This window comes from Onychostruthus taczanowskii, unplaced genomic scaffold, assembly GCF_017590055.1.
Source record: "Onychostruthus taczanowskii isolate IOZ18803 unplaced genomic scaffold, ASM1759005v1 scaffold18, whole genome shotgun sequence".
NCBI classification, from domain to species: Eukaryota; Metazoa; Chordata; class Aves; order Passeriformes; family Passeridae; genus Onychostruthus; species Onychostruthus taczanowskii.
Window position 1 is genome coordinate 7892618 of NW_024499017.1, and position 13686 is coordinate 7906303.

At 46.3% G+C, this 13686-nt stretch overlaps 1 protein-coding gene across 1 annotated transcript; it reads left to right on the top strand.

The window, feature by feature from the left end:
* The first annotated feature begins 92 nt into the window (after positions 1 to 92).
* DRC7 (dynein regulatory complex subunit 7) lies at positions 93 to 12538 on the top strand. The gene is made up of 15 exons (XM_041400763.1): positions 93 to 226; positions 629 to 803; positions 1639 to 1764; positions 2906 to 3100; positions 3413 to 3553; positions 3875 to 4093; positions 4811 to 4921; positions 5717 to 5792; positions 6285 to 6413; positions 7253 to 7381; positions 7842 to 8068; positions 8780 to 8995; positions 10060 to 10170; positions 11229 to 11330; positions 12015 to 12538. Exons 1-15 carry the CDS (start codon positions 93 to 95, stop codon positions 12123 to 12125), a joined length of 2202 nt encoding a protein of 733 aa, XP_041256697.1. The 3' UTR covers positions 12126 to 12538.
* The last annotated feature ends 1148 nt before the right edge of the window (positions 12539 to 13686 follow it).

The following is a 13686-nucleotide window of genomic DNA, read 5'->3' on the forward strand; positions in this document are numbered from 1 at the left end:
TGGCCACGATGGGAGTGTTTCTCTGTTCTTGTGTAGCTGCGTCCCACTCCCGAATTCACCCTGGTGTGTGCATTCCTGTAGTGCCAGGCAGAATGGAGGCCCTGGAGGAGAAGGGGGAAGTGGAGCAAACACCAGAAGACGCGATATCTTTGAATATCAGTGATTTCCTCGATGAACTGGAGAGAGATGCAGCTCTGGAGGATGCCTCTATCATTAGCAATGCATCGTAAGTCTCTGCACATGGCTGGGATGAGCAGAGATGTTCCCTTTGAGCCCCACAGGGTGATTGCACACGTGTGGGTGGCACATGTGGTCCCCTTGCACAGGGATGGGAGTGAACAAGTTTCTTGTGACTGATGAGTTTGTCCAAGAGTGTGGGTGTGCAAGTAAGACAAGGTAACTCATTTGATTGAGCATCCATTCACCACTGTATAAAGACCCCCCCAAGACTCTGGGATTTGCCATTGCTGCAGAGAGGTTTGGCTATGTCAAAATCATATCCTTGGATATGGCCCCATTTTTTACCTGTGAAACAGGGAAGCCCTGCCATGTTTTGATATCAGGTCATCCTGCCTGTATTGCTCCTGGCTTATTACTTGTGTCTCTCTGCCTCCCCCTGCCACATAAGTGATTTTGACTGGAGCTCCATTGACACATCCCACTTGCCATCTTCGTACAAGACAAATTCCCAGCAGGAAAAGGAGCTGCTGCAGCTGGCTGACCATTTCTTCCAGCAGTACACTCACCTGTGCCCCGACCGCAAGCCGCTCTTCATCCACCCGCTCAACGAGTGTGGTGTGCAGGTATGGGGTGTGTGGGGCTGGGCCACAGCACAGCGAGCACTTGGCTTCCACAGTGCCAAATGCTGTGAAAGAACAGCAGCTCCTCCTGGCTAAAGGGAATGTGAAACTGCTGGCTGAACCCACAGCCCCTGAGCGAGCACACAGAACCCCAGAACACCCTGGTTGTCCAAATCCACGAGCCATATAAATGTTGGTGTTGCCATGTGGGCTGCAGTGTGATGCTTAGGAAATAGGAGAGACCACAGAAGCATAAAGGGAAGGAAAAGAAATACATGAACTAAGATAAGGCTCAGGCTCAGCCACAGATAGGGATCCAGAGTTAGGTCTTACTCTGAACTTCCCCAAAGTTACAGGGAAGGAGTAAGTGTGGAAGTTTGTGGTCTGGTTTTGTTTTCTCTGGGCCCAAGCTGCACAACTTTTTTCTAGTTCTGCACCTGATGTTTCCCCCCAAGGCACCTGGAATTGCTACTTTGTACCAGCTTTCCCCAAAATTTGTTTTATCATTAACATGCACGGCAAAAAAAAATGCTAGAGGATGTAAAAGCCAGAAAAGGCAGTAGCTATTTGACTTGCTTGAAAATGAAGAGAAGAACTGGCTCACATCTGGAATGTGTCTGAGATGAGGCTGAAGTTTCAGCCACAGGCAAGCAGACAGCCTCCCTGCCCCATGAAATTTCCATCTTGGAACCAGAGAAGGGATATTGATGCTGTTGATATGCTATAGAAAGATCCTGAATTTGATGTGCAGCATCCAGGGGTAGTCTGAGGATGGCTTTGGAGAGGAGACTCTCCCAAGGGCCTGTTGGCTAACCAAACTCCTCTTGCTGCCCTGCAGAAGTTTGTGAGCACAACGGTGAGGCCAACCCTGCTGCCTTACCCAGACATGTACTACTGGTCAGGCTGTGCCAGCTTTGTCTCTGACTACCTCATCATGGAGCCCCTCAAGTGCCCAATCACACCGGTAAGAAAGGGGCTGCAGCCCCAGCAGAGACTGAAGAGAGGTGACAGAAGGGCCTTTCAGCAGGACACAGTGGGGAGTCCCAGTGGCTGGGATCACAGAGGTCTTTGACACTTCCACCTTCCCACACTATTTAGGCAGCCCCCTGGTTTTCCTAGACCCAGTGCATTCTGTTGGACCCACAGTCCCACTGCTTGTGCAGTGTGGTACCTTTTAAATAATTAAGCACCATTTCTTCAAGAGTAGACCCTGCCTTCAGCCAGCCCAGATGAGCAGCTGGAGCACTGTGGGAGGCAATGGCTGATAAGCTTCCCCTCTGAAATCCTTGGAACAGAGGAGCACATAAACCCTAGGGGATGATACTTGACCTCAGTGACCTGTTCTTACGCACTTTTTGGTATTTCTGTTCCCATATCTGGGTATATTTTGGGATGGCTGAAGGGAGAGTTCTAGATTAGCAAAAAGGGATGATGCCAGAGTTGGGGCAAGTTCTTGATGAGAATCAGCTAAGAGAACACACTCTTTGCTAGCAAGGACTGCAGAGTGACATAAACAATCTATACCAGCCAGAGGCTGTCCCAAGAGCACCAGGGTCTCAAGAGGAGCTCTGGCACTTCGTGACTACACAGAAAGTATCTCCATTTAGCAGGTGGAAACTGCCTTGATCACCTTAGGTGATGTCTGAGAACTGAGTGGGATTAGAACCTCTCTGTATGCAGTATGTATGTACTGATACTTTTTATTGCTCACCAGTGAGGGCCAGAAGGAAGTATGTTTCCTCCTGTGAACTATAATTTAGCTTATGGGTGTTTTCTTTGGAAGTACTGTAGACAGGACAGCAGGAGATAGAGGGAAATCCCATTCCAGGATTGTGATTAGCATTGGGTTTTCAGCAGTTTGATGAGTTTGTCATGTCCTTCCCTTTCTGTGGTTAAATTGTCACCAGATTTGGGGTTAGAGTTTCCCCAGATCACTTTGGAGGGGAGTTTTAAAGTCAGTGGCTTTTAAAGGAATGTTACATAACAGATTCCCACAGGGTGCAGAGCCCAGGGATGTGGGCAATGCCTCTCTCCCCTGCTCTCTGCCTGGTGCATGTTTCTGCTGCACAAGACAAGCACTGTGAACGTGATCTCTCTCTTTCAAGCCCAGCTCCCTCTATTCCCCAACCACCATTCTGAAGTACCAGCGAGGGAACTGCTTTGACTTCACCGTGCTGCTGTGCTCCCTGCTGATCGGGGCTGGCTACGATGCCTACTGTGTGCATGGATATGCCACCCTCGAGATCTGCTCCCTGGACCAGACCCAGGAGCTGTGCCCACGGCTCAGGAAGCCCCCAGAGGTGAGATCTGCACTGAGTGGGCAGAGAAGAGTCCAGCACACATTCTCAGCCTGTTCATGTCCAGTGAGCTAGGGGGAGCAGCTTCAGGTCCACACTGGGTTTTAGTCTGTATCAGAGACCTCACCAAAGGAATCTTTTGAGTGATTTTCTACAGCTCCTTTCAAGGCCTTTTTGCCTTCACTGAATTTCCGCTCACCAAGTGCAATATTGCAAACTGCCAAGTGTTGGGAACTGGGGGATACCTGTAAGCCATACATTTACTTCCTTCTCTTGATCTCTGCTGTGTTTCACAGTAGTACCCTGCTTTTGCAGGTACCAGAAGAGGAGGATCCCAACAAGTATAGAATTAAGTACCCCATAGAGCCACAGAGCCAGTTTGAGCTTCAGAAGGAGGCCAAGGAGGAAGAAACTGAATCAATACAAGAGGAGGAAAGAGAAGAGGAGGTGGTCGTGGTGAGTTAGCAAGGTCCACTTCCCTGTGAGCTCCAGGAAGAAAAGCTGAGACACAGGTAATGGCTGGCCAAAGAGAGGAGTCACACCCTCCTCTGTGAAGTGTGACACGACCTTGATCATGGCCATGAGTGCTTGGCCTCCAGGAGCACAGTGTGTGCTGGCACAAGGACATGTGCTGAGAATGTACTACCTCACTCTTAAAGAGCATTAAGAGCCTGGAGTTCTTTATAAGTAGGCAGAGGAAAGGATAAGATTGCCCTTGGGTTGGAATAAGGTGTCAGTGAAATGGCAATAATTATTGCTCTATCCTCTGTGCTACAGGAGGTGGAAAAGCCCAGGCGAGACCCTTTGCATGGCTTACGGGTGCACGCATGGGTTCTGGTTCTCTCTGGGAAGAGGAAGGTTCCCAAGACCTTCTTCATCAACCCGTTCACAGGAAACCACCACAGCACCACAGATGAGTGCTTCCTTGGGATTGAGAGCATCTGGAACCACAGGAACTACTGGGTGAACATGCAGGACTGCCGCAAAGGCTGCAAGGTAGGGAGCCCTTAGCACCCTGCCTGGGCATATGAGGGACAGCTGGGCTAACCTGAGTCCTGGGGAAGTCCAAGACCAGTGGTGGTCCAGTTTCCATTTAACCATTCCTTGTGTTGGTTTTGGTCATTTTGCTCTGATTACATAGACTATGGAACTATTCCAGGGCATCCCAGACTCTGAGCTAGCAAATACAGATCACATCTATTAAATCCCTACAGTGCAAGAGTTTCAGCTTTTAAGGCTGGCTAGGCACTCCTTCTCTCAAACAACAGGCAGAGGATATTTTGGGTCTGTCAGGCATAGCTCAAGGAAGGTAAAATCTTGATTCAGCTCTTACTACACTTCAGCTATCCCCCAGCAGACACAGAGTCTATGAGGTGAGGGTCTGAGTTAGATCAGCTTGCTTCCCCTTGGGGCCATACTTGCCCGGAGGAAGGAGGCAGAAGCATTTCCAGCCATTTCCTCTCATCTGAGGAAGAAGCACCACGAGGAAGGGGTTCTGCAACCTCTAGGCACTGGGACATCTTTGGGGTCCCACCAGCTAGCCAAGGGTTTGAGGAGCTCATCTCCCTGAGGTCCAGATCTCTAGAGTTCCTAAAGTCTCTGACACCCAGGCAGGTCCAGAGCACCACAGACATATTAAAGCAGTGGTCAAATTTAGTGTCAGGCCTTTGACAATGCCCTGTAGTTAAAAGAGTTTTTTCCTGTATGCCCTAGGATCTCAGCTTTGACTTGAGTGATTCTTTCTGCTGGGAAATTATGTTTTCAGAGAGCAATGAGGCCTCTCAGTTGCCCACAGAGTCACCCAACAGCAACACAGATGACACGGTGAGTGACCCAAGTGATGCTCTTGAGCACTGGGGACCCTGTATGGAACCAGTGTGTCCACAGGCCCGTGAATATCTGCCTCCCCGCTGCCCTCTCCAGGTCACATCCCTTCTACTCTGGCCAGGTTTAGATTCCTTCTCAATCTAGGAGAGCTCTGGTGCTTTCTGAAGCAGGACTCCAAGTGGTACTTCAGGTGTCATAAGTGGCTAGGGATCTCTGTAAGCCTCCAAGGCATTCGTTTTGGGGTGAAATAATTTTAAAAAAAAATCCAGAATGAGATTTTTTTGGACATTCTTTCTATGCTGGTCACCTTTCCCTCCTGGCTGCAAGGTGAACCTGCCAACCAAATAAAAAAATAGTGTGTGTCCTCTAAAATACAAAAAAATGCCATGTACTAGAAGCACAAAGTGTTGTGTTGGGAGAAGACAGCATGATAAAACAGACATTGCACCTGCACAGCAGGACAGAGGAATGCAAATAATAATGCCCTCCTTCTAGCTGCTCTTCTCAGCCTTTGCCCATAATCGGGGAGCAAAGAGTCCTCCAGGGTCTACTTAAAATAACCTGGTCATTTTGGTGATTGCCACATTCCCTGCCAGCATGAGCAGTAGCCAGGAGAAGATAATTTCATCAGGCTGGAGTGGGGATGTGCTGTTGTAGCTGTGCCATATGGTGCTCACCAGAACACAGCCTTGCATGAGCTGAGCTCTCATCACTGCAGTTCACCAGCACCAAAATGCCCCCTGGCACAGTAAGAGATGCTGCCAAAACCACAAATCTCTGCTTCTGTTTCAGCAAGAAACGGAGGAAATAGGCATGCGCTTTGAGATGCCACTATCATGGGTAGCCCGAATTAAGGTATCTTGCAGAGGTAGGTATTTTTCTTTTGCCTTTTGCTTGACCTTTCAGTGGGTTTGGGACATTTGTCTATCTCACTGGTTTCTCCCTTCAGGGTGGTCAAACAGTGACACTGAAGCACAATAGATGAAGGCCACAAAACCTACTGGTTCCAGTGGCTGCCCTCAGTGCTGCACTGTCTCATCCCCCACAGACACACACCCACACTGTGTTTTCCTGCCAGCTGGGAATTTTGCCTGGGATAATCTTTCTCTTACTGCTATGCACAAGGAACTGCTCCGGCATTATCAAATACCTGTTTGGGGAGAGAAAAGACTTATTATACCATTATAACATTAAAGGACAACAGGCAGGGTCTGAACAGCTTTATTGCCAGCAGAACACAATAAATAAATGCATAATGTCCCTTAGACCATTTTTTTCCCCTCTTAAATCTTTTTTTTTTCTTTTTTTTGGCTGAGTACAGGGGAATCAATTTGTCTGACATCTCTCTTGCCCACTGCAGAATATGAGAATCCCTTTTCCCAGGGGAAGAAGGTGATCCTGTACGATAAAGCAAAGCAGGAGAAATGGGCAGCGTATGCGAATGGAGACGGGCTGGTGGAACGCCTCACTGTCTATGCAGACTCAGACTGTAAGAGGGATGAATGAGCACACTCCACACACTGAGCAAACAGCCTGGGCCATGCTGGTGGAAAGGGGGAGCTGATCTCCTTTCTGCCAGAGTCTCTCTTGTGCTTTCTCATTTTCCTTTCAGCTTTGTGGGGTGATTATTTACTTTATCCTCAAACTCTTCATCATGCTTAGTCTGTTGAGCCCCCGAACTTTCTAGCATTGCTAGGGGTTTTCACAAGAGTTTGAATCTGTTTTATACACCAGTGAAACTCTTCAGTGTCACAAGTCAGCTGTGTGGATTTTCAGTCTTCAGAGAAATGGAAGGCTGGTTGTATTTGATCCAATAGTGTCACTATCCTCATTTCCTCAGTGGTGTCAAAAGCGGCCATAGAAAGGGACAGCTACAGCCTGAGGATATCCCTGTAGTTGAAAACATTATTTTTTAACAGCTGGTTCAAGAAATAAGATTCCTAACTGGACATACAGTGTCCTGCCCTCAGCCTTCTTGGATAGTGTGATGCTCCAGTCTCCTGACACCATCATTAAGTATTTGGGATGGAATTTCTCTTGCCTATCCATAGCCTTTTGCAATGCCATGTTCTACTCCTGAACTTATTACTCTAGTTCTGGTTGATAGAGAGGAATAGACCCTCTTAGGGTATAATTTATCTACTCAAATGTAGATTAGGATTCACATACAAAATTCCCCTGTGCACAGGGCAGTTCTAGTGGCTGTACCATGTCCACTGAGCCTCTATAAGGATCACAGGGTGCTGGCACAGACACTGAGAGCCCAACAGAATTTTGCCACCTCCAACAGGATGACCTCAGGTTGCAAAATAACCTATCTCCTGCCAGGTACTGAAGAACTGGAGGTGAGGGAATGGTTCAAACACCGAGAAGACCTGCTGTATATGAGAGAAGTGAATAAACAAACACAGCTGATCACAGACCATTTTAGGCCTGGACACCCTCTTCTTCTTAAAGGTATTCCAGCTCATCTGGGCAGCCACTGCAGCTGATGGGATTTCACATGACTCCCTTCTAGCAGTGGCAAAAGCCCAAAGCTGAAAGGCAGGGGGGACAGGATCCTTGTGGATTAAATTGCCTAGATAAATAAAATGGTCTCCAGTGAAGAGTAGAGAATTGGGTTGGTGGCATGCAGTCCTGGGCAGTGCTCCCCCAGCTATGTAGTTTTCTGTGTGTTAGAAAAACATATAATTATTGTGTGTATCAGCGTGGTACATTTCTACTTTTAACAGCAGAATTGATAGAAGCTGAAACTTTCTCTTTAGGATTATATTTGTTCTCCTAGTGTTTTGCAGCTGGGGACAAGTCTTGCATCAGATCTGTTGCTAAGCTGAAGAAAATGAGACCTCCCCTGGCCACGCTTGTGTTCAGTGTATTACAGCTGCTAACTCTGAAAATGTGTGTGATTTGTCCTTAGCTCACTCCTACACGTCACTGGAACCTGAGACTGGGCACACAGTGGAGTTTTACCACACAGCACGAGTTGATGGCCTCTGGAAACGTTTTGAAACTGCTACTGAGATGACAGAGTACTTCGTGGGGCGGGAGGACTTCCTGCACATGCGGCACATAGAGTTTGGTGAAAGAGGCCAGGAAACGGAAATGGCTGGCGTCACAGCTGAGGCTAACTCCCGGCCTATAGTGGTATGGCCAAGGCAGGAACAGAAAATATGTGTCACTGTGATATTCAAACTATGCAAAACACACTGCCTGGGGCTTCAGTTCATTTTCAGTGGGCATGGCTGAGGTAAAACTCCAGATGAGACATCCAAGCGTTGTTCAGCTGCTGTTTCTCACAGTTGCTTCCCCATCAGAGTGCTACAGTGTGAGCAGTTGTCAGGAACTGTATTGAGCAGCTAGAATTAAACTAGGAAACTGAGGCTTGGAAATTGTGTGTCGGAGGAAAGAAAAAAAAAAGTGACTATCATTTCAGAACAAAATTTTCACAAGATTCAAAATTAGGAAAATGATTTTGTGTGCTGAGCCCAAACTAATATCATTTTAGGTTCCTGATGAATTGTCTCATCACTCTGATATGTTACAGGGGAAATATGGGAAACTTTTCTCCAAAATACCTTGTTTCCTGCAGGTCCCTCAGGCAGGGATGCATCCCAAGCTAACTTGGAGTTTGGAAAGCATCCTCTGCTCCACAAATAGGAAACTTCTGTATTGCTTTAAGCAGCTTTGTGGTTGGGTTTTTTTAAGACATAGGCAAGAACGTTAGGACCATTGGCCAAGAGATGCAAGTCCCGGCAGAAAGGCACAATTTTTACCTTGGGGTTTTACACAAATCTGACATTGACCAGTTTTGTGTTATCTAAGTTGCTTCTGTATATTTTTTTCACTCTCCATTAGCAAATCAAGGAGTACTTCCACAGAAATCCAGAAAAGCCTGCTGACGAAGATGTAGAGGAACGTATCTTTATGGTCATAGACGATGTCATCCAGCTGACATATCACCTTGAGCTCCATGACACCATTGCCTCAAAGGTGGTTTTCTGCAGAGTAATAGGGAGGGAGAAGAGAGAAGATGAAATCTTCCTGAGCAGAGAAAACACTGTCAAATACCAGGTATGAAGATCACAAGGCACAAAGGTGACATGTCAGTGAAAGAACTACAAGCATGACGTATTCCATGCTGCCTCTCTACTCCACCTGCACAGCTCCAGGCTGACAACACCCACAGCCCAGGAGATGCACTGCTATGCTGGGAGTGACTGGGAGTGCAGGACATAATGTGACATGGCAGGCCTGCTCTGGCCATGCCTGAGGTCATCTTCTCAGATTTGGTCATCAGGCAGACTCCACATCCCCTGGGATCCTGCAAAATGTAGGTTCAGCAGCTGTTGGACTTAGTTCTGTAGATTCATGGCAGGGAAGCTGAAATCTTCTCTGTTGCTCCCTCTTCAAGAAGAGCGAGAACAGAGCAGCAAAGGCAGACACTCTTTGTTCTGGTTGTATTTCTGCTGTGGACTTCTTGGGTCCTATGATTCCTTAAATATCCCAGTGTTTACTCTGCAGATGCAGAGCAAGATGCTGAGGCTTAATACATTGGAGACAGCTAGCTAGCTAGCTAGCCTTAAATAAAAAATATTCCAAAAGAAGTTGAGTGCTGCCATTAAACCAAACGATCTCATCAGGGGTGAGGGGTCACCCACTCAGAGCATCAGTGTGAGCCTGTAACCAGAGGCAGAAGCCTGCCAGAAAATTCTGCTGTGATGCTGTACAATTACACTTCAGAAAAGCAAACAGAGATTACAAATAGGGATTTTTTAATGCTACAGGGTTTTTAAAATTTCTGTTTCCCACTGGGGAGAATACTCAGAATACCATTGCAGGAATCCCATTTTTTCATCTCTATTTTTATACATTCCTATTCATCTCATTTCATTTCAACTGTAAAACAGCAGCATCAGCAAAGTGCAAGATGTGCCATCTGGCTCACATTACTGATGGATTCTAAATCAAAATGAAGTCTGATAAACCCATGCTGACCATGGGTTTGATGTTTCAGTGATGAAAATGAGTGCTGCTTTATTGGCTGTAGCAGGATCGTGCCAGTTTGTGCCAGCAGAGTACCTGATCCTGTGCACCCAGGCAGTGCTGCTGTTTCTCACTGACTTATCTGCTTCCAGCCCTGGTCCTCAGAGAAGCACAAGAACATGCGCCACCTCTACGACTTGCTGTGGGAGCTGAGAGCAGAACAGAAGGATCTGAAGCAACTAGTCCGGGACTCTGAAGCAGAGGTAACAGGGAGGTGTGCAGTGTCAGAGCTGATCAGGTGTAGAAATAGTTTCAGCTGACTGAAACTACCCAGCACAAACTGTGATAAAAGACAAAGCTGGTGTCCATGCTGAATTATTATGCTTGCTACTCAGGAATTGTTCAGTGAAGATGTAGCTGTGATCTATTTATGGAGAGTCACACATTTTCCTGCTCCTAGTCTTCCTTCCCTGTGAGGAAACGTTCCAGAGAGCAAATGACAATATATGAATTGGGGCATCTGGAAGCCTACCTGCCATTTGCCCAGGAATGAGGCCAAAGAGAAAGGATATTGTATGTAATGCTATATCTAGGTGCTAGGCATTGCCAGGAAACCCTATCCAAAATAGTGAAGTGACTTGTTGCATGAGCAGCTGTAAGGAAATACTTCATAAAACACTTTGCTTGTACTGCTTATCACACTGACTGGTGTAACAGAGCCGTTCTTTGTAATTACTTCATGATAAATATAATCATTCTAGCAGATGGAGGCACAGCTATTGGATTTCTTGTAATGTTTTTTTGAGGAAGAGAAATCCCTGAAGGAGCTGCAGAGGGAATGCTCAACTGTATTAGCCCAGAATATTAGTAATAATTAAGAACAACTTTGCAAAAATCACATTTTTTTCATCAGAAATTTGAAGCTAGTTCACTGTGACCTCATGAACTACCTTGCCAAATTTCTGTCTTGATGTATCAACAGACAAAATATTCCCATTGCTTATGCTGAATATCCTATATAAGACAAAGAATAAGCCAAAGCTATCAGTGCCATTTCTAAAGTAGTGCCAAAACTGTGATTCCAGAAAAGCTTTATCAGTCAGTATCAGTAATTACATCCAAGAATTTCATACACAGAAGCAATCTAAAATGAAGACTATGAGCTTGATCTAGCAGGATGTAGACATATTTGCACAGATCTATATTTAATCTTATTCTACAATTCTTGTATGCAGCATCTGCTCTGTTAGCAGGTCAGGCTTGTAAAGGTACAGTCATTTTGTGGGAAAGCTGAGGGGTCTTTCTTCTGATTTCTTGGAAGATGTTAAATATTTTGATGGTTCGTGAGGATGAAGAAGCCAATATTAAATTGTCAGTTTCAATGTACAGCACTGCAAAGAGAGAAGAACAGCATGAAGCCATGGTAGGTAAACTTCATTAATGCCAGCATTCAATACATGCACTCAGAGAAATCCAGAGTCAGCTTCTTCTCTATCAGGAATTATCTCTGAAGAGCTTTTAATATCATTAAAATATATTGGGACAAATCACAGTATGGTGTAAGTCAGCACAGCTGCAATTGCCTTTCCAGGGAAACATAACATGGTTGTGCTATGGTCACTCCCGACTTTCTGGAAAAACTTGCACCGCTGACAAAGATTACTGTGTTTTGTTTAGTTAATAAAGAGCACAATTAAGAATGATTAGTTGATAACAGGGATTATGGGGGGAGTATTTTAAAAGAGCCATAAGTATCCCTGTATATATACAGATATATGTATTTTTATTTGTAATTAGCATGTGAGATCAAAGAATGAAATAGCCCCAGGGTCAAATTTAGTCTTTATCTCAATCACAGATGATTTGGTTCTTCAGGGCTTCTTGACTCTAGTGAGGCAAAACATTTGGATTTGCTGCCTCTTCCTGCTCCATGTTTTGATTCCCCTTGTTTTCTTCTTCTCATGAGACCTCATATGAAACTTTTTGCCCCCTTTCAAAAATAAATCAGCTCCAGTTTATCGTTTCCTTCATCTCAGCTCTGTGAATTGAGTTGTGCTTTTGCTCCTCACTTTCCTCTCTATTTCCCTGACTTCTTGTTCCCTTGCAGGTGCTGGAAGAGGAGCAGAAGAGCTCCCGGAGTTCCTTGGAGGAGAGCCAGCACATGGGAGGGGAGGATGAATCCCTCGCCCAGCACACTGCAACCAACTCCACAACGTGAAGTGGAGCCTCTGCAGGGACTGGGAATGACTGCCTGAGCAGGGCAGGGTTACAAGTCAGGCCCTCAGCAACTCGGCACTGAAGCTGCTCTGTGAAATGCTTTAATCCATGTCCCACTGCAGTTTCCCTCTGATTTCCCCCTTCTTGTTCTAAGGAAAAGCAGTTGGCACAATAGAAAAAAAACCATTCTCCTAAAGAGGTGCTGCTCAGGAATCCTTGCCTGCCTGGGCACCTCGGGCATGACTGATTTCTTCATTCCTTTTCTGGAGCCGCCTGCAGTAAACCTTTCACTATGATCAGATTTGCAGAGATTTTAATGAATTTGCACCATTCTGCACCTTTTCATTTTCCCTGTTTTTTCCTAAGGCACATCTACAGTTACACCAATTGTCTCCTCATCAAACTCCATGTTTGAGACTTCAGTCTGAATGAGACCTTAGCCCTAAGGTCTGCTTCAGAAGGGGAGACAAACCATGCACAGTCTTTCAGGGCTTTTCTTTTCCAAATCTGCTGGCAGCAGGAGTGGGATTATTTGGGAATACTGCTTCTTTTCTGGCATAATACTTAAACGAATTTATAAGTCAGTTTTTCATAAGCAAAGGTTTTGAACTGGTGAGTTCACAAACGTAACATTACTTTGACCTGATCTAGAGCCCTGCAATGACAAAACATTGCCCCCTGTAACACTGTGGATATGAACTCATCAGTGTTAATTCAATAGCAAGAAGACACCAGAATAAATTAATTTAAAAATCCTTTTACAGGCATTAGGGACACAGCAGCTGCCAAACCATTAGCAAATGCATATTACAGAATCATAGAACATTACAGGGTTGGAATGGCCCTCAAAGATCATGTAGCCCCAAGCCCCCTGGCCAGGGGATTTCCCTGTAGTCCTCCAAGGCCACCTGTCCTCATTTCCACTTCTTGAAAGTTTATTTTTCCTTTCTGAGAAAAAACTTCTTTTCTACACCCGTTTTTTTTTTTTTCTTTTTTTTTTTTTTTTTTTTTTTTTTTTTTTTTTTCCCCTCTTCTCTGCTGTTCAGCAGCTTCTTATCCATCCACGAAGGCCTCCTGGCATTCTTGCCCGATTTCCTTCTTTCCTGAAGGACATGATCCTTGAAATTCAGCCTTCATTCTTAGGTCATTATCAAGGAGTAGCGTCAAATTAATTGGATTTTTCTCTGTTGATGGAGCAATTGGTTTCAAAGACTGCGAGAAACACGCACAAGCGGCGCGATCGCCCCTCAGCCGGGAGGGCCACAGAAGCCTCGCAAGAGTCCCGCTCCCACCGGGGCTGTGTCCGAGACACCCGTGAACCGCCTAACAAGACAAGACAGCCTCAACCCTCGGCGGGCCGTGAGCTACGAGGCCGGGAAAGCGGCCGGCCCCCGGTGCGGCTGCAGGACCCGAACCGGCCGCAGAGCAGCAGCAGCCCGGCCCCCGCCCCTCAGGGCGGCCCAGCAAAATGGCGGCGCCCATCCAGAGCGCCGCCTCCTCATTGGCCGCGCCTGCGGGGCTCCGCCAAGAAGCCGCTCTGCGAGTGGCGGCCGCGCTGCCGT

Coding starts and splice junctions, on each gene's coding strand:
- DRC7 (XM_041400763.1), top strand. CDS start 93: ATGGAGGCCCTGGAGGAGAAGGGGGAAGTGGAGCAAACACCAGAAGAC. Junction 1,765..2,905: donor TCAAGTGCCCAATCACACCG/GTAAGAAAGGGG, acceptor CTCTCTTTCAAG/CCCAGCTCCCTCTATTCCCC. Junction 11,331..12,014: donor AAGAACAGCATGAAGCCATG/GTAGGTAAACTT, acceptor GTTCCCTTGCAG/GTGCTGGAAGAGGAGCAGAA.